Below are 19752 nucleotides of genomic sequence, written 5' to 3' on the forward strand. Positions count from 1 at the left end.
AAACAAAAGAATATATTTAATAAACCTTTTTCAGCAGTGTGCCTTTGAAAGTCTGAATATTTACCAACATGACAGTTAAGAGGTGTTAATGAATGATTCATAGTTTATATTTGTATAGGCACCACTAATTTAGAGCTACAGCTCTTCATATGAGCCATTAGGAACTGTGTGATTATATTGCCCATACATGAACAGGTGGAAGAGCTTGAGAAAATAATTCTATTTTGACTATGTAAATAAATTTATGCAAATTGTTTCATTTATGTATTCCTTTTCTAGACAAAACTGTATATGTGCTCTGCCATCCCTCACTCTGAGCATCAATTCTGAACAGTTACTTAGAACAGCAAAAACAAAACACAACAAAAAACACAGAAGAATAAGCACAATTCTTACCACTCCAATGGAAAAGTAATTATTGATGATGCTGTAAGGCACTGGGTCTCCCTTTTCATCTTTATCATTAGGTATGACTTCAAATTTCCACCTGTCGAGCAAGATCTCTGTACTGTTCTCAATATCTTTTAGGATCTTCAGAAGATTCTCGCCTTCATATCCTGCAAAAAGGCACACACACCGACTTTTAAACCGGACTGCTTTTGCCCTGCTCGTTTTATTCCCTCACACAAGTTTAAGCACCGCAATCTCACCATGCAGCATGTCACAAGAGAAAAAATGCATTTAAATTGTGGAAACCCAGATCAGTTTTAGCATAATATGGAAGTTTCTTCTTCAGCCCTGCAGGGCTGATACCATGCCTGAGCTACCATTTCCTTACAGAACTAATGCCAACGTCCACTGTCACTTGGTCACGTAAGTCCAGCTCTTGTAGTGATGGAGCCGCCAGCCACTCTTTCCTCCTCACAACCTTACCTGTGGCATTATAACGGCTTGGGATCCAAGGGCTGCCTGCTTCCCAATTTGTATTGTATTATTTTATGTACTGTGGCTTGCCGTTGTTTTACTGATTATAGTTTAGAAATTATTTATTGTAACTGTTGAGTGGATTTCTGTTTAACTTTTGTGTTATTATTATTTAATACTATTCTTATGATTATTGAACGTTACTTTTTATGTAGGTTGCCTATTTTAAAGTTATGTTTTATTATCACATTTTTGTAGCATTAGATTGTTATAAGGGACGCGGGTGGCGCTGTGGGTTAAACCACAGAGCCTAGGACATGCTGATCAGAAGGTCAGCGGTTCGGATCCCCGCAATGGGGTGCTCCCATTGCTCGGTCCCTGCTCCTGCCAACCTAGCAGTTCGAAAGCATGTCAAAGTGCAAGTAGATAAATAGGTACCGCTCCAGCGGGAAGGTAAACGGAATTTCCGTGCGCTGCTCTGGTTTCGCCAGGAGCAGCTTAGTCATGCTGGTGCATGATCCGGAAGCCGTACGCCGGCTCCCTCAGCCAATAAAGCGAAATGAATGCCGCAACCCCAGAGTCGACCACAACTGAACCTAATGGTCAGGGGTCCCTTTACCTTTTTTTAGATTGTTATAAGATGTTCATTTTTTGTTTCTTCAGCTTGTAAACCGCCTTGAGTATTGTAAGATAGAAAGACGGGATACAAATTAAAAGTGATGATAACATAAAACATAGCACATGACAGCCACCCAGCAGGGTTTAGAGACAGTGGCTCCTAGTCTCCTTGACTATTACAGTACCAGACAGCCATGGTGTGTGGGTGGGTGTGGGTGTAGAAGTGACAGCAGCTGCTGAAAGCTATAACAAAGGGTGGCAGCAAAGTAAGCCAGAGCAGTTGCTATCAGCAACACTATACAAAAACCCAACTCAAACCTGGTGATAGCTTTGCTCTAGGCCAAGGAACTACAAAAACAACTTCAGCTTTCCACCAAACAAATGCAAAATAGCTCACCCTGCTTTCATGGAGCCTAAATTAACAATAGCTTACAATTTCTATTTATTGCCTTTATATGTGACTTTTCATCAAGGTGCTCATACTGAAGAGCCAGTATGGTGTTGGAGAGCCAGTATGGTGTAGTGGTTAAGAGCGGTAGTCTCGTTATCTGGGGAACCGGGTTCGCGTCTCCGCTCCTCCACATGCAGCTGCTGGGTGACCTTGGGCCAGTCACACTTCTTTGAAGTCTCTCAGCCCCACTCACCTCACAAAGTGTTTGTTGTGGGGGAGGAAGGGAAAGGAGAATGTTAGCCGCTTTGAGATTCCTTAAAGGGAGTGAAAGGCGGGATATCAAATCCAAACTCTTCTTCTTCTTCAAAAACATAGTTGAGAACAGTCTGGTTCATCCCGTCATTGGATATACAAGCAGACCATTTCTTTCTTAAAGCACTGAAAGGGATTGGGGGCTTTCTACATCCTACATATCAGCTCCTGCATGTCACATGGAAAAACACTTTAAAAAAATAGAGTGGGTTTCTGATATGGTACTGAGGTGTGCGATTAGAGGAGGTGAGAGGGAATCAAATAAAGGCTCGGGAGTAAGTTTATGGGTAGTTTCACCCTTCTGCACATTCCCCAGAACTGCCTAAAACCCTTTGAAGCAGTCTCATGGGCTCAGCATGGAGGTAAGGTGTTGCTACGCACCATCTTCCCCGGAGCCCATAACATTTTATTCTTCTCTGTGGCTGCTCCCATATTGTGGAATTCCTTCCCGAGAGAGGTTAAGATTTGTTATCTTTCTTCTAGCAGGCTAAGTCCTTCCTGCTAAGTCCTTCCAAAGACAGGCCTTTGGAAGCCAACATGCTGGCAGAGCTGATCACTGGGTTGCTGTCTTGGTAAATTGCATTCCAACAACTGGTTTTAAACATGATGCAATGTGTTTTCATCATTGGTTTGTTTTTTTAGCAAAGTTTGTTTTTACTGTTTTGTATTTTATAATTGCTATTTTCAAACGTAAGCTACCTTAATTCCCAACTTGGGAGAAAGGCAGGCTATAAATATATTAAATAAATTGCCTTTATTAGTTGTAGCTGGCTTTCAAAAGGAGCAAATGCATGCCGCTGTTAAACAGAAACATCTTATTTAATAAGATCAGAGAAAGCTGAAAAGTCTAACCTGAGGAAAATCTTTCCATAAAGATTTTATTGTGTCAGTAATCATGCTACTTAAAAGTCCTTCATCAGTTGAGAATTGTTAGAAAATGTATGGCTGCAACTATGTGATAGCCACCATATGTCTATAGTGTTTGAAAGGTTGCCTTTTTCTTTTTTCTTTTACTATGTGGGCACAAAACAGTACTGTTTTATTCTGTGAACCACCCTGAGATGATGAAGGGTGGCATATAAATCTAATAAACAAAATAAAATAATAAAATAAAAAATACTGTGTCAATTATCTTCCCTACAAATGCGCACCACACACATGCTCGTTTGATAAACAGGAGAGGGGGATCAATCCTTTTAAAAGATAATGAGATCTTATCTCACTATAAAAGCTAATAAATTAGTACTGCCAAGCAATGCATTCAGTAGCAATGAAGTTGATTCTGTAAAATTGTTACAGGTTATTTGTTTAATAATTCATAATCCATGCCAGGAGTTTGCACCATCGAGAAGGGAAAATTACTCACCAGCAAACAAATTTGTTGGCCTCCCTTCTGTTCTCCAATCCTATGGAAAAGTTTCAGGAGGGGGGAAAAATCAGTGTTGTGGCATCAGCTACCAGGGAAAAGGAGGCAAAGAATAGTGAAAAGAAGAGAACTTGAAGGCTTATTTTTTCCCTCCTAGTTTAAACAGACAGCTTTCTAAGTGGTTAAGTGTGAGTCAAGAGTGGACAGTCCACAAAGAAAGAAGTAACAGAGTTCAGTGATGGAGGGTCCAAGAAGACGGACGGTGACAAAACGAATCACCATTGTGCAGACTTGCATTGTTAGGCACACCCCTACTTTCTCCCATTCTGCAGAACATTCCAGACAATCAGAGGAAGCGGAAAGCAGCTCCATAAGGAAGGAGTCTACCAGTTAGGCATCTTATGGAGCACACTGATAAATGTTTTCTCCTCCTGCTGGCATATCCACCTGTCTGGCAGAGCAGCTTGGTCCGCATACCAGATTTCACATAAAGCCTGAAAACATAGTCATTGCATGAAGTGGCTATGAATATATACAGGCAGATTATCTCCTCTCTGGATAAGGAAGGATTAAGGCTTTCAGCGGCTTCTAGCCACGATGGCTAGTGTCAGGGGACCGCCATCGGAACAGGGAAGGGAAGCAGAGGGGCAGTTGGGTCACAGGGAAGCTCTGAAAATCTTGCGAAGCAGTTCCTCTTCCTGTGGTGGGGAAAGCCACACCTCTAGTGGGGAAGACGGGAAGGGACCAGAGGATGCTGCTGGGAGCCTCAGCACCAGGCCAGGAGGGAACCACGCCTCTTCCGTCGCCCACCGTGCACAGAGGTGTAAAACGCAAAGAAGGAAGGAAAAGGCTGGGGGTGTCTAAGCTCATATGTTGGGGGAGGACCAGGAAACGACCATGCCCGGATTCTGCTAGCGATTGAGGCAGACATGAACTTGTGGTTCTGCGCTGTAAATAGTTTTTGCACCAAAATAAAACCTGTAAAAGACAGGTCGGAGTCCTGACTGGTTACTCACGAGCAACCACCATTGCCATCTGATAGCTATGTTCTCCCTGCACTGTTCAAGGCAGGCTGCCTGTCAATACCAGTTGCTTGGAAGGGCATGTGCAAAGAGGGCTGTTGCATTCAGATACTGCTCACAGGCTTCCCACAGGCCTCTGACTGGTCACCCTGAAAACAGGATGCTGCACTAGATGGGCTTGATGCAGTAGGGTTCTTCTTCTTGTTGTTGTTGTTTAGTCGTTTAGTCGTGTCCGACTCTTCGTGACCCCATGGACCAGAGCACGCCAGGCACTTCTATCTTCCACTGCCTCCCGCAGTTTGGTCAAACTCATGCTGGTAGCTTCGAGAACACTGTCCAACCATCTCGTCCTCTGTCGTCCCCTTCTCCTTGTGCCCTCCATCTTTCCCAACATCAGGGTCTTTTCCAGGGAGTCTTCTCTTCTCATGAGGTGGCCAAAGTATTGGAGCCTCAGCTTCATGATCTGTCCTTCCAGTGAGCACTCAGGGCTGATTTCCTTAAGAATGGATACGTTTGATCTTCTTGCAGTCCATGGAGTCTCAAAAGTCTCTTTGCAGTCCATGGAGACTCAAGAGCCTCCTCCAGCACCATAATTCAAAAGCATGAATTCTTCGGCGATCAGCCTTCTTTATGGTCCAGCTCTCACTTCCATACATCACTACTGGGAAAACCATAGCTTTTACTATACGGACCTTTGTTGGCAAGGTGATGTCTCTACTTTTTAAGATGCTGTCTAGGTTTGTCATTACTTTTCTAGGGTTCTTACATTCCCAAAAATGTAGGGTTCTTCTTACATTCCCAAAAATGTCCATTCTTTTGTGGAAGAAGGTGAAATATTTACAGTTTGGCTTACAATGGACTTCTGTAAATAAGAGATTAAGGAATACGAGCGACACGTATGAGCTTTCATCACACACATAGAAGGATGTTTATAGCTGATATAGAAATTAAATATTCTTTTTACATGCAGAGAATGCCTGTCAAGATAAGAGATGCTTTAGATGAGGCTGGGTGGGTATTTTGAAGTCATACCAAAGTCCCAGAAAGGTTAGCTTTCATAATTTTGAGTTGGTCTGCCTGGGGGGGGGGGGACCCAGAGGGCTATACCTATGGGACTTTCAGGTTAACTGTTAATTCAATATACAACAGCTCTTTGCTGGTGTTGTAGTGAGTTTCAGAAAGAAAGAAAGAAAGAAAGAAAGAAAGAAAGAAAGAAAGAAAATGTGGATCAACTACATAGACAGGTAATGATCCTAATTACGACAGAAATCTAGGAATATTTAAGGCCGATTGCAATCGGTGAGACAAGATTATTTTGACTAATGTACCAATGCCTTCAGGATGGCTTAACACAACCACCTTTTGTTTGATTGGGACCAAAAGTTTACATAGCCAACATTTCCGAAAGAAAAAACATTAAAGAAAAGGTATTTAAGACAGCAACATGAAAGGCATAGCTAAAATCTGATCCAACTCTAAGCATAATGCTAGGACCTCTGATGAAAACTCCAGTGATTGTTATTTTTAAATAATAATAATAATACACATTTTCTGAATAATTTGATTATATTACAACTACAATAGTTTGTGATTAAGCCTTTCATGCTAACCAGCAGATTTGTTATTATCTGAAAAGAATTCTTCTTTGAGATATTCATATAATTTCCTAGAGCGCAATCTATAACATTACACGAGTAAAACAGCAAGCTGGATATTTTTGAAGTCATACCAAAGTCCCAGAAAGGTTAGCTTTCATAATTTTGAGTTAGTCTGCCTGTGGAGGGGGGGGGGGACCCCAGAGGGCTACACCTATGGGAAGAAAGTGATCTGTGACAAGACAGACCAAGAAGAATCATTCAGGCTCTGAGGTATGTGTTCAAGACCAGCTGAAGACAACCAAGAGAGAAATTTGTTTTTCCCATTCAAACTGGATATATTCGTGATCAAAAAGAGTTACCACGAAATTGGGTAAAACTTAGTTGTCGGGGGCTTTTTTGCATTGCAGCAAAGATTCTCAACACCAATACTAGTGAAGCTGGAAAAAGACCAAAATATATGGGCATAGGCAGGCAGGATCACAGTGAGCACAAAGTTCATGGTGTGAAAGTGTGAAAGCTAACCAAGAGCTACAACCAAACAAAGCTAGTATGCGGGACTTTGAAGCCCTGGACAAAGGAACCAGAGGAAGAGGAAACAGTCTAAATGTAAAAGATACCATTTAGTTAAAGCTATGTACTCGCAATGGAAGAGTGAAGGAGAACAAACAAAAAGCAGAAGACTTTTTGGAAACTGGCACTGAGGACATAGAGAAAGAGATATGTGTGAAATAATTTTCATTTATCGATGACCGTATTTTTATCCTCCTCATTTGTTTAGGAAGCTTAGAGCAGCTTTCATGAATCTTCCATGCAGGAAGTGATCATATTCTCACCGGCTTAACTTCAGCAATGTAAGAGTGTCAGGTACTACCTTTGTAATCCTAGACACCAAGTTTCAAATGTAAGGGATCTAGAAGAGTCTTCTGGAGACTGAAATGTAGACAAGCATAATTAAGGCCATTTACAGACTGCTTTGATACCTTAAAGCGGTATAACTTACATAATCACAAGGCCTCCTGTTTCCTTGGCAATATCTTTCTCATGGCATCTTGTGTAAGTTTCTACTGTCCTCCCCTTTATACAGTGCTGGATCTACAAAAAAATGTGTGGGTTTTATTTATTCTTTGCCTCCAGGAATCCTGGTAGATAGCACCAGAAGACTGATTGTCTGAAATCTACTGCAGGATGAGAAAAGAAGGAAAGAACTAAAAAACAAACAAACATCCAATATATTAGCACTGCATGATTTGAGACTTGGTTTTTAACATCCCTGAACAAAAATAGCACTAAACTTCGGATCATTTTTTGGGGGAAGGCCAGGAGCAAAGAAACAAGCTTTCGTTTCTAGATTATGGGGCGGGGCGGAACAATGCTTTTATATTATGTACAATCCTGCTTTAAAAGGAAAAAATAATTGATATTTAGAAATTTCATGATTACAAACTCATAGAAATTGCTAACTTCTTGTTAGCCCTGTGAAGGTTTGGAGCCGCCAGCTCAATCCATGACCCCTGCATATTCATCCACACTTCCATACACAGCCTGTACTAAAGACTGGATGAATATACAGAGACAGAACCTTGATCCACAAGTTCATTCTTCCTAATATGTTATCAGCACAGGTTGCACTGACATCACTACAGAATAATATCACTCATGCCTCTGCCATTCTGATTTTATGGGTTTGTCTTACATGCAGTAGTGCTAAGTGCTGACATGCAGCAGTGAAACCAAGGGAGAATTTGTGCTCAGAAAGTGGGGCAAAGTCAGGTTATTTTTGTTCCAGTTCTCAGGGACACTCTACTCCCAAACTTCTAACAATGGCTGCAGAAGAAGATGCAAGGCACTTCTTGGCTGTGTGTTAAAAGGACGGAGAAATTGGCGTGGTTTGGTAACTGACTGCCACTTTCTGGACCACTACATGAAGTGAAAGACAAGTTATCTTTTGAAATATGTCTTTTCCAAATATCTCAATGCAACTTTGCAACCAAAAAAACCCCAAAAACCGCTCACGCAAAAGCAAAGTTGTACCCAAAATGATTCTCTCATTGAAAACCATGTACCAAAAAATGCATTACATTAGAGAAAGATGATCTTTAAAAGCATGCATATTAGGCAAAATAGCAAACCAAAAGGAACACACAGTGGGCTAAATTCACAGAAAAATACCGTATTTTTCGCCCTATAGGGCACACCGGCCCATAGGATGCACCTAGATTTTTTGGGGGGGGAGAATAAAGAAAACAAATTTTATTTTCCCCCCCAGACGTGGGGCTGGGGCGGGGGAAGCCCGAGCTTCCCCCGACCCCAGCCCCCAGAACGGGAGCCAGAGCGATGCCAAAACTGCGCACAGCTTCTGCATCGCTCTGGGAGCTTGCGGGGCGGGGGGGCGGGGGAAGCCCGAGCTTCCCCCGACCCCAGCCCCCAGAAGGGAGCCAGAGTGATGCCAAAGCATCATTTTTGGAGGGGGAAAAGTGCGTCCTATAGGGCGAAAAATACGGTACACATGAACTTTCATATGGAGCTTTTTAGTTAACAAAAAATCAAACTGATGTGGAAAAAGGGAGGACTGAACTTGAGACTGAAAAGTGAAAGAAACCAAAATTGACAGATCTGTTCATTCCTAGCTTTCCCTACTCCTCCTACCAGAATGGGGCAATGTTCATTGGCTGGCATGACTGTGATGTGCAGGCACTGAGAAGGAAACATCAAGGCGACAATGCTAAATGCAACCAGAACTGTCATGTTTGAACCAATGAGCCACTGCCTGATTGCATTGCTTTGGAGAAAAATCATTCCATACCCTGGAAACAGGAACGGTGGTTAAAGAACTGCATGCAATATACCTTTACAAAGGAAATTTATTCTACATGTTAGCAAGTGAAATAATGTTTTATTTACCTCCTCCCCATCTCAGACACCTGGCTAAGTCATTCCCAGTTCCAAGGGGAAGAATAGCAACTGGAGGGTGCTTAATCAGATTTGCTTTTTCTGTGGATAAAGGAAGTAGATACTGTTAAATGGTAAAAAGCAGATGAGCCAATGTATAGATCAAACAAGTATTTAATTGCATAAATATTGTGGTCAGATAATGTTTTGATTCAACCATTAGGCTGTATTACTGAAGGAAAAAAGCAGCCTTCCAAATTAATTGAGTTATCATTTTTCCTGCAACTGCCATTCTCATACATTATTCCATTATTTATTATTTTAGACACTTTTGGCATATAGCCTATTAGCCACTGACTAGCTGCCAGTGCTTCATATTTCAGTGGGAGAATCGCACAGCTCTAGAGCTCTGGCAGTTTCTGACTTATATTGGAAAAGAAGCAAAGAAGATAATATTTCAAGTTTTTGTTCAAGTGGCCATCTTTTGATAATTGTTATTCTTTATAATTATTGAACAGGTCAACCTAATATGTTTATTTCATATTTCATAATATCTATATACCATTTGATTGTTAAAGAAAAACACCTCTAAACTGTTCCATATATGTTCCATATCCACCTTTATATGAAGCCAGGGTACATTATAAATCAAGTAAATACATGAATAGATGCAAAACGGGGGGAAAGAAAATGCTTCCTTTCTGAAGTGAGTAATTACAGAGAGATATCTACACTTCATAGGTGCTTGAAGGGACCCTGCAATCTCATTGAATAGGAAAATTGCACAACCACCCCCCATACACACACTGTTCAGATGTGCTTTCATGGGGTTGCAGCTAATACTACTCCTACTCAGAGTAGACCCATTGAAGTGAATGGCATGGCTAACTTGGGTTCATTCATTTCAATAGGTCTGTGCCAAGCAGAACTCAAGCTGGCTACAACCTACTGTCTATTCCAAAGGCCAAAGTGATTGAATAGGAGTTCTAAGTTGCTTCAAGAATCTACTTTCTTAGAACATTCCATAAGTGGACCTTCTCTACAAAAACTTTACATAGAAGGTCGGTGGCAGCATCAGAAACCTTGAAATGAACAGCTCAATAAAATTAGTCTCTCTGTGTGGAGGGAGGGGGCATTCAAGATTCTGGCTAAAATGGGTGCTTTCAGACCTGTCGGGTAAGCTGTGTTGATGGCTCCCACAAGAAGACACAAATAACTGACCCTAATGGTCTTACTGATTATGAGCCAGCTTCCAGTGTTCCTATGACACAGAAAAAGAATACTCCTATACTTCTTCATATTAAGAGAGCCAATTTTAATGAGGCATATGCTCTAATACTGCCAAAAGTCCAGTGTAATGAAAGAGGATCAGCACTAAAATGAGATATTCTCTATAAACAATATGTGAAAATGGTTAGAGAGCTTAAGTTAGAACTTCAACCGCCTCTTCCAAAAATTCCCCAAACACTCCTAACCAACTTCCTTTCTGCAGCCTCCCCTCTTTTGATTACTTTAGCAAGGAGCAGAGGAAGTTTTCCTACCTCTGATGAATCCCAAGAGTCAACTGTACATAAAGCTCAAATCGCAGACCTTTGATAAAAGGTTCAAAAAATAGAGTTAATCGCTCAAAAAATGGCACGTTACCTATGCAGTCCAAAATCCATCCCACAGTTCCATCTCCACCACATGCTAATACTCGAAAGTCAGACACATCTCGGAAAAAATTCAACCTGAAATAGAAAGGACGTGTGTGAAGTTATGACCCACAACCTTGTTCTCTCAATGCTCCGTGGACAGAATACTTGCACAGCAGTTCCTCTGCTCAGCTTGCAAGCACGCGCTTCATGATGAATATAATTCTCAGATACAACGGGCTATGCTATAAGGGAACCAGTCATAAGATGCTAATTACTGCAAAGTGATCCAATAAAATTAGTTTCATTATAACATGCAGTTTATTATGGCGAGCAGTAAAATATTCATCTCCTGGGAACTATATTTTAATGTACAAAGATTAACTAGCATGTAGATGCCAAGTAGCTGTAAAGAACATCATTTTTCAGAGAGGGATCTATGCAACCTATGGTTGACTTGCAAGAGTTTTCAAATGATTTCGAAAGCCAAATTAAAACAACGGAACATGAGCCCCCTTCCCATGTTACTCACATGCTCACAGTAAAATGCTGTGAAGCAGGCATCATGCGATTACTAAGGAGTGAGGCCCTAGCTGTGGTGTTGTCCTCAACTGAGGAGCTCCTGGCCCTCAGCCTGGCATGAACAGCAGCCTGGGTGTAGGCTTCCAAGTAATCAGAACACCAACATGACCCAATGCCCTGAAAACATGAAAGTCTACATGTAAGCAGATACCGTATTTTTTGCTCTATAAGACTCACTTTTTCCTCCTAAACAGTAAGGGGAAATGTGTGTGAATCTTATGGAGCGAATGCAGGCTGCGCAGCTATCCCAGAAGCCAGAACAGCAAAAGGGATTGCTGCTTTCACTGCGCAGCGATCCCTCTTGCTGTTCTGGCTTCTGAGATTCAGAATATTTTTTTTCTTGTTTTCCTCCTCCAAAAACTAAGTGCCTCTTGTGGTCTGGTGCGTCTTATAGAGTGAAAAATACGATACTCACCCGAAGGCTTCTTTTCAGCATACAGCTATATGCTAATACAGTCAAACCTTGGAAGTCGAACAGCTTAGTTCCCAAACGTTTTGGCTCCCGAACATCGCAAACCCAGAAATGACTGTTCCGGTTTGTGAACTATTTTTGGAAGTTGAACGTCCGACGGGGCTTCTGCAGCTTCCGATTGGCTACAGGAGCTTCTTGCAGTCAATCAGAAGCCGTGCTTTGGTTTTTGAACGTTTTGGAAGTCGAACATTCGACTTCCAAGGTATGACTGTACTTGGAAATCTGTAGACTGGACCAGGCAGTGCATGCAATGGAATATTATCCTGCCTCTGAGTCATCACCATTTTGTCTTCACATTAGTAACGCACAAAGGGGGCTTCATGGGCTATATAGTGAAGTTACATGAACTTCAACAAAATGAGCAATGCTTTCCAAACTGTTTATAGTGTATGGGAAACAGCCCTACTAGAGAAGTTAAGCAACAAAACTTAAATTAGCACGAGGACAAAGGATGTCTTCAACCTATTGTGGTTTCCCCTTTATCACATACACAGCACAAGCAGACAATGACCTATCCCCAACAGCATATGAATCAATATTGCTAATCTGACCCAACAACCACCACCTCATGCATGCAAACAAACCATACTGCAACCAAGCAGGCACTGGGCCCTCCAAACTATTGCAATGCCAATGTAAATAAATAAATGTACAATAAAGGGCATGTGTCACATGATGCTGACGCGATACCCTACACAAACGCTATGCAATAGAACAAAACGCTACCCTGCCATCTCTCTCTTTTTCTCCCCCCAACTGCATGATGTCTTTGACCATTGTGTTTCATACAATACACAAACTGTGAAAAAGACTCTATGAATCAAAAATGGGTGATGCTATATGCACGTTTCCTTGTTCATTTGGTTGCTTTGTAACACAAGAAAATCTTCAATAAAAACTAATTAAAAGAATTATTACAGCAGATTACTTGGCTGATAAAGTTCCAAGCTGATATGTAGATCAGTAATTCACTTGTTATTCAGAAATGCACATGTGTAATCACAGAAGACACACACATGTGTATATATCTGAACTACTGGTGTATTGTGTGTTTCCATCAATAAATTTCATGAATGTCTAGTATGCTCATAAAATAGAGATGACAGATACAGTGAAAGAAAAATAAATTACTTCTGTTAAATAAACTGTTGGTTTTTTGGGTGAAATTACTTGGGCTGTACACGTTCTAACTGAAACACACTTGATAAGTCACATAAGTTTTCAGTTCTGCACCATTTATTATCTGTTAATGACAAAACACAATAGAACATGGAAAGAAATCAGTATCAATGACAGGAGGAATAATGAGAGGTAACATCACTACTCATTCTGAAGAGAGAAACTAGCATTGAACATGATATAGGCCAGCACCTGCTCAGCCATAATTTACTGGCAATATTTTTGCAGGCATAAACTAGAAATAGATACATTTCAAGGACAAATGTATTTATACTGGCCATAGCTTACAAATTTGTGAAGAAATGCATGTCGCAGGCTGCAGAACAGATACACATGTTGAAATAGTAGACTGAGGTTGACTGTGAGCAATTTTGATAATATGGGCCCTAATCAATACTTGAATTCCAAAAAAGGCATTAGGAGTCATGATATATATATATTTAATTCTTATTTATGTATTTTTCTTTTTTAAGGGAAGTTCATCCCTGGTTGAAGGACAGGGGTCAGCAAAGTTTTTGTGGCTTGGACGCCAGTGTGTGTGTGTCTGTGTGTGCGTGCTGTTTCCGGTGCTCCTTCCAGGCAGAGGAGGTGTGCGCAGCTTCCCATTGGCTGAAGGAGCCCGCTCTGCTCTACACCCGTTTAGCGCAGCACACGGGAGCCAACTGAGCAGGCGGCAGGGGTTCCTGAGCAGGTGGTGGGGGTCCATGGGCCGGTTAAACAACCCCCATGGGCCTTAGGTTGCCGACCCCTGAATAAGGAGAACATTTTACAAGCAATAAAGAAAAGAGTATTTAATTTAAAAGTAGCAGTTATACTTGTTTATAATAAGGAAATGTCTGGTTGCTTGTCATTCCCCAAAGACATCACCTATAAGCTTCCAACCACCCTCCAATTCAATGCACACAAAGACAATGCACAGTACTATTTATCTAGACTTAGACCCTATTTTCCATGTAAACCGCTGAGAGTGGATTGCATCCAGATAGTCTACAGGGCTAGGCACCCTTAGTTTCAGAAGTAGGTTTGTGTCATTTACCCTTGCACAAGTCTCTGGTCCATGTATATAGGTTTGAATATATAGCTGTGATCCACAGGCAGATGATGTCTCCACACCATTTTAATTTGACTCATTTCCTGTCCTTCTGGTGTTTATCTATTATCTATGCAGATTTGACACATATATACGCCAACTCAGATAAACTGAACTGGTGGTGGCCAGCCACAAATGGAAGCACCAGTGATTCCTAGTTGGCAGAAGAAGAAGAAGAAGAAGAAGAAGAAGAGGAGGAGGAGTAGTTTGGATTTGATATCCCACCTTTCACTCCCTTTTAAGGGGTCTTAAAGCGGCCAACATTCTCCTTTCCCTTCCTCCCCCACAACAAACACTCTGTGAGGTGAGTGGGGCTGAGAGACTTCAAAGAAGTGTGACTAGCCCAAGGTCACGCAGCAGCTGCATGTGGAGGAGCGGAGACGTGAACCCGGTTCCCCAGATTACGAGACTACCGCTCTTAACCTACCACTAGACTACCACTACACCACACTGGCTCTCACTGGCAGCACCCTTAAACATCCTTCTAGATTCATCGCTGTACCAAGATACCCAGATTTTATTGATGGCCAATAGGGATGGGGTAACTGTTCACAACGGGGATGCCTGCAAATATGAGCATGCTGGCTTGAATGGCAGAACGCAGAATTGAAATGACCCACCTCAAGCAGGCCACCTGCCGCGATTCTGCTTGTACCCCAACCCTGCTCTCCAGTATCTATTGCACCCTCTTCTCCTCCAATATTTTCTAAAAGGGGAAGGTGATAGCAGAAAGCAGAAAATGGCAGCAAACAAGAGAAAAGACCTGATGGACGTACCCTGTGGTAGGAAATCATGATTTGTCAATAGCGATGGCAACGAAACCCTCAAAATGCCATTGCTCAGCAGAGGAGAGACGATTTTCCAGTTTGTAGCCCAACTCTATCATACCTGTCCAGTCTTGGAGAGGATGATCAGTTGGTTGAAGAGAAACAGGAGCAGACTGGGGAGCTGGATGACCCCAGTGGGCCTAGCAGTCTGGGGAAGGAGAGATGTGGATCCCAGGAGATGTCTAATTCTTAGGGTAGAGGCTGTGAGCTGGAAGATTGAGGTTCAGATCCTAGGGAGGAGCCAAGCAGGCTCTGAGAAAAACGTTCTACCCAAGAGACACTAGATGCCCAAAACCGAAAAACGACTGCAGTGACACCACCTCCTGTGAGTGAGGAGTCCCTCCATTCTGGAAGGGCAACTGAGAGCCAGTCTGATGCTGAGCCAGCTCTGACTCTGACTCTGTCTCTAGTGACATCAGCACCAGAACAAGCAAGCCTTGTGAAGCCAATCTGCTCGATGGAGTCCTTGCTTGCACTGGAACCTGGGCTGCTTACCACACAAACAGCTGTGTAACAGAGGGCATGTTGCATGTTGGAACATCTTGGCTTGTGCTTAGCCACATGTGCTAACTGTCAGGAGTTCAGCCTACACTCGAGTAGGACCCTGGCAGAGACACATGCCCGACTGGCATGTTCTCTCCCTCCTGGTCTTTTGTTTGGGAGCTTCAAAAGCTTTCTTCAGCCCGAACATTACAGCGACTGATGCCAACCAACACCGGCACATTTAGGGATCCGCAGAGTTTGCACATCATGTGTAACAGACCTCAGCAACTCAGCATTTTGGCTAATCTACTTTATTTACACATGGAGCACTGCAACATGGCTCCCTCTCTCTCTAGCATCAGACAGCAAAGAGAAAAAGAACAAAGGGCAATAGTGCCACTTCGCGGAACACAGTAACACAAACATCCTGTCTCCGTCACTTCCCACTCTGTGGAGTCAAAGCATACACCATCATGTGATAGACAAAAATCCCATGACTGCAATCATGGAGCAGGAATTCTAACATCAACCTCTGGTGCACATGTTGAACCTGTGCTTTGTAACCTGAATTATGTACCACTCTGACATATGCCTTTGGCAGAAATGGTGTCAAGAGTAACCATTCTTCATCCAAGGCAATACACAGCATGAAAAGATCAGCAAATTCACAAAGGAAAAGAGAAGACCCAAATAACTAATGTTGCAATCTTGTGTATCTTTCCCAGTGCACAGAAAGAAGCTTTGAATGATAAAACTTTATTTGCACAAATATAGCATTCTTAGTAAGTTAACACAGATACAACAATGAGGGTTCCATTTACCAGAGTTTAAGATGGCATGATTTAGACATTTCAAGCATAGAACGGATTGGACTATGAAATCTTTCTAGGAAAAATGGTGGCCTCTCTGCCAGTTGCACAACTGTTGTTTATTTAGAAGGCAAATAATGACTGAATTTCAAATGCTTCAGCATAATTAAATCTACAGTAACAGTTGTTGACAGAGCTGGATGGCTCCTATAGAGAGACATAACCACTGAACAGTGAAACTCGTTTCAGGGTAAAAACAAGTGCTCATTACAAATTGTGCAGTGTATCAGAATGGCAATTTTCACGCCACCTTGTTAACTGTGGCTCTTTATAAATATATGGTACTTTTCATATTTAGGCTCAGCTGTTGAGCCTGCATCGTTTTCCCAATTTACACTACTTTTCTCATTACTAATTTTCAAATATCAACTCTTAATGTTAACTGAAAGGTTCATTGTGGCCTCTCAAACTTACAAAGTGTGCTTACAAAAATGTTAAGTTACTACTAAAGCACAGCTTTTTTTACTGGAAGACTGGAAATTACTGAATGCATTGCCCTTTATTTTCCCTGAAAGTAGAGACCTACTAGCCTTTCGGTGCTACGCAAACCATTAATAAGCCCCCCCCCCAAAAGAGAGTTTAATACACATGACCTGCTCAGCAGCAAGATAAAGAGGACAGACCTCAAGAGTACTCCACTTCCACCAGCAGCACACTTATTTATTTATTTGCTGTCTTTAGATGCAACCTTTTTGTCCAAGGAGCTCAAGGTGGCTTAAATGGTTCTGCCTCCTCATTTATTCCCCATAACAACCCTGTGAGGTAGGTCAGACTGAGAGGAGTGACTGGCCCTAAGGCCATCCAGTGAGCTTCATAGCACAGTGAGGATGTGAACTCTGCTCTTTTGGTCCTTGCTCAACATAGTTCTCACATAGTTCTCACTATAGGTAAAAAGGGTAAAGGTAAAGGACCCCTGGTCAGTTAAGTCCAGTCAAAGGCGACTATGGGGTATGGCGCTCACCTCACTTTTCAGGCCAAGGGAGCCGGAAGACAGCTTTCCAGGTCACGTGGCCAGTATGACTAAACCGCTTCTGGCGCAACGGGACACCGTGACGTAAACCAGAGGGCATGGAAATGCTGTTTACCTTCCTGTCGCAGCGGTACCTATTTATCTACTTGCACTGGCGTGCTTTCGAACTGCTAGGTTGGCAAGAGCTGGGACAGAGCATTGAGAGCTCACCCCTTCATGCACATTCGAACCACCGACCTTCCAATCAGCAAGCCCAAGAGGCTTGGCGGTTTAGACCACCACAGTGTCCGCTTGCTATAGCTCTCACTATTCCACAGTGTAGCTCCTCCTCTGTGCCATGCAAGTTACTCTCTGGATCACTGATAATAATTTGTGAGACATGCTGGTCAAATACTGACAATCAACTCATTAAGTGGAAGTGTTTCCAGCCACAGATTTGCTTGGTCATCTGGACTAACACACTTTAAAGGTTAGAATTAGCACCTTGACTTTCCTTTGGAAATTCACAGGAAGATGTGATTGTTGCAACCAATGTTTGTGTGTACTGAAGCAGCTGGAGTCTCTGAGAGGTCTCCAAGGGTGGTCGCAAGATAGGCATTGTTTGGAGCTGCCAAAACACCGAACTGTGTTTCTCAGCCAGGAAACACAACATAGACTCAGGGCAGCTGCCTTTAAAATGGGTGGGGCTACAAAAGGATAGTGCTTTAACTGGGAGGGGGGAAAGCAGCTAGCAGCCATAGGGCAAAGGCACAGTAGTGTGTGAGAGTGGCACCCACCCGTTGACTTATTATTTGCAAGATGGTTCCCACTGAACTGAGCAGATTTGCAAAGCTTTCTGCAAAAAGAGATTTGTGTACAGCTAGAAGAACAACAGACTTGCAGATATGGATATTTATTGGAAACTGAGAATTATATTAATTTTTGTAAGTTTTTTTTAAACTCCCATGAAATATTGGCTAGATAATTAATCAGAAATTTCTTGAAGTCACTTCCCTAACTTTTCTAAGACAAGTTGGATTTTAAACACAGTTTCTTAAATGCAGAAACAGAGAATGGGAAAGTACTTGAAATTTTAGTCTTCGCTGAACACTGCCCTCTTGTGGCTGTACGATACACCTTATCCTTGCAAACCTTAAAAAATATATATTCACAGTGCAATCCTGCAAACATCTACTTAGAAGTAAGGCCCACAGAGTGCAGTGGGGACTATATTTAAGTCGCCTGGATGACATAACAGGCTGGTATTTCATGTGGTTGCCACTCCACAACAGAAACTTATTTCACATAATGCATCTCAGTAATCCTGAGGAATTTCTTTGGCTTCTGTGGGGCTGTCATTTTATAGTAAGAGCTTCAGGCATGCTGTATGGTGTGTGTGTTTTTAAAGAGCAAGAACCAACATCTTCAATTTAGCCTTGAAGTAAATTAGAAACCAATAATGCAGTATTTCGTCATGTTGGGCCACTTAAAGTTTCTGAACTGCTTTCAAGGGCAGTTCTGCCTGTAACACACTACAGTAGTCGAGACAAGTAACCATCAGGGGAAGCACCACAGCAGCAAGATCTCTGTTTCCTAGGAAAGATGCAGATGAGCCTGAGGAGAGGTGCTTGTGCTCACAGCAGCCCTCACTAGAGAATCTAGGAGACATGTTTCTTCAGTGGGAATACAACTGTAGGACCACTCACCTTCCATCAATGGGAATCAGGGAAACTCAGTCAATAAAAGATACATTTGCCCAGGAAGTAAGATGCTAAGAAACAATGACAGGCAGGGTAATGGAAGGAGAAGGAAGAGAGAAGCAAGAAGAATAGAGGGGTAGAAGGCAAGGATTTCAAAAAGAGCCAGTCGACTGATGTGGGGGTAATTCAGGGTACAGGAAAAAGATCATCTGCATGCTGATAAAGTAAAATAATTGGACAGGGAAAGGAACTATGAGTTAGTGAAATTTAAGGACAAATTGCAACTTTCACACAAGTTATGGGTGTCATCTCTCTCCATGCATTGCTTCTGCAGTTAAATTTATGCTGCCAATACACTGTAAATAATACGCTGCATTTCTCTCCCCCCCCCCAAAAAAAATCTCATGTTTGATGACATTTAGGATTACACTTACCCCGGCATTGGCCCATTTCCAGCAAGGCTGTAAACTTGACGAGGATTCAAAAGATACTGAAATTTTCTGTAAATTCTGCATTTGTGAAAAAAAGGAGAAATATTTAGCAAGCCCTATTAGCTAATAATTGGTAATCCTAAATTAAACCAAGATATTTGGATTAAACAAAATCTGGCCCACCTGAGCTGCATCAACTAGAGTGTGTTGGTTTAACCTTTATGATTGCGTATAAGAATCTTATAACACATGAAAACAGAAAAAAGATAGCTGCATCTCTTATTTAAGTCTTGTAAGTTGGCCACATCCGAACAGCCTGATCATTTATCAAATGTTTATTAATGTCAGTCAAATCCTTGGGAAACCAAACTCATGCACTATTCCTAGCCTGGACGTGATCCAAAGGAAGGGGGAAGTCACTGCAGGGTGACTGAGTTTGACTCGTGGATGGATGAAATACTACAATGACGATGACT

The 19752-nt window shown here is 42.1% G+C and overlaps 1 protein-coding gene across 6 annotated transcripts in view; it reads right to left on the reverse strand.

Moving 5' to 3' along the window:
• DGKB (diacylglycerol kinase beta) overlaps nucleotides 1-19752 on the reverse strand; it is a 253677-nt gene that overhangs the window by 136576 nt on the left and 97349 nt on the right. For all 6 annotated transcript variants that reach the window (XM_080974724.1, XM_080974726.1, XM_080974722.1 and 3 more), the window contains 4 exons: nucleotides 19280-19354; nucleotides 10705-10790; nucleotides 9073-9162; nucleotides 397-557 (listed from right to left, as the gene is read on the reverse strand). In XM_080974724.1, coding sequence (XP_080830850.1) covers nucleotides 397-557; nucleotides 9073-9162; nucleotides 10705-10790; nucleotides 19280-19354 — 412 coding nt within the window. The remainder of the gene's footprint in view (nucleotides 1-396; nucleotides 558-9072; nucleotides 9163-10704; nucleotides 10791-19279; nucleotides 19355-19752) is intronic.

This window comes from Podarcis pityusensis (genome assembly GCF_964106645.2).
Source record: "Podarcis pityusensis genome assembly, chromosome: 12".
In the NCBI taxonomy this organism is placed as follows: domain Eukaryota; kingdom Metazoa; phylum Chordata; class Lepidosauria; order Squamata; family Lacertidae; genus Podarcis; species Podarcis pityusensis.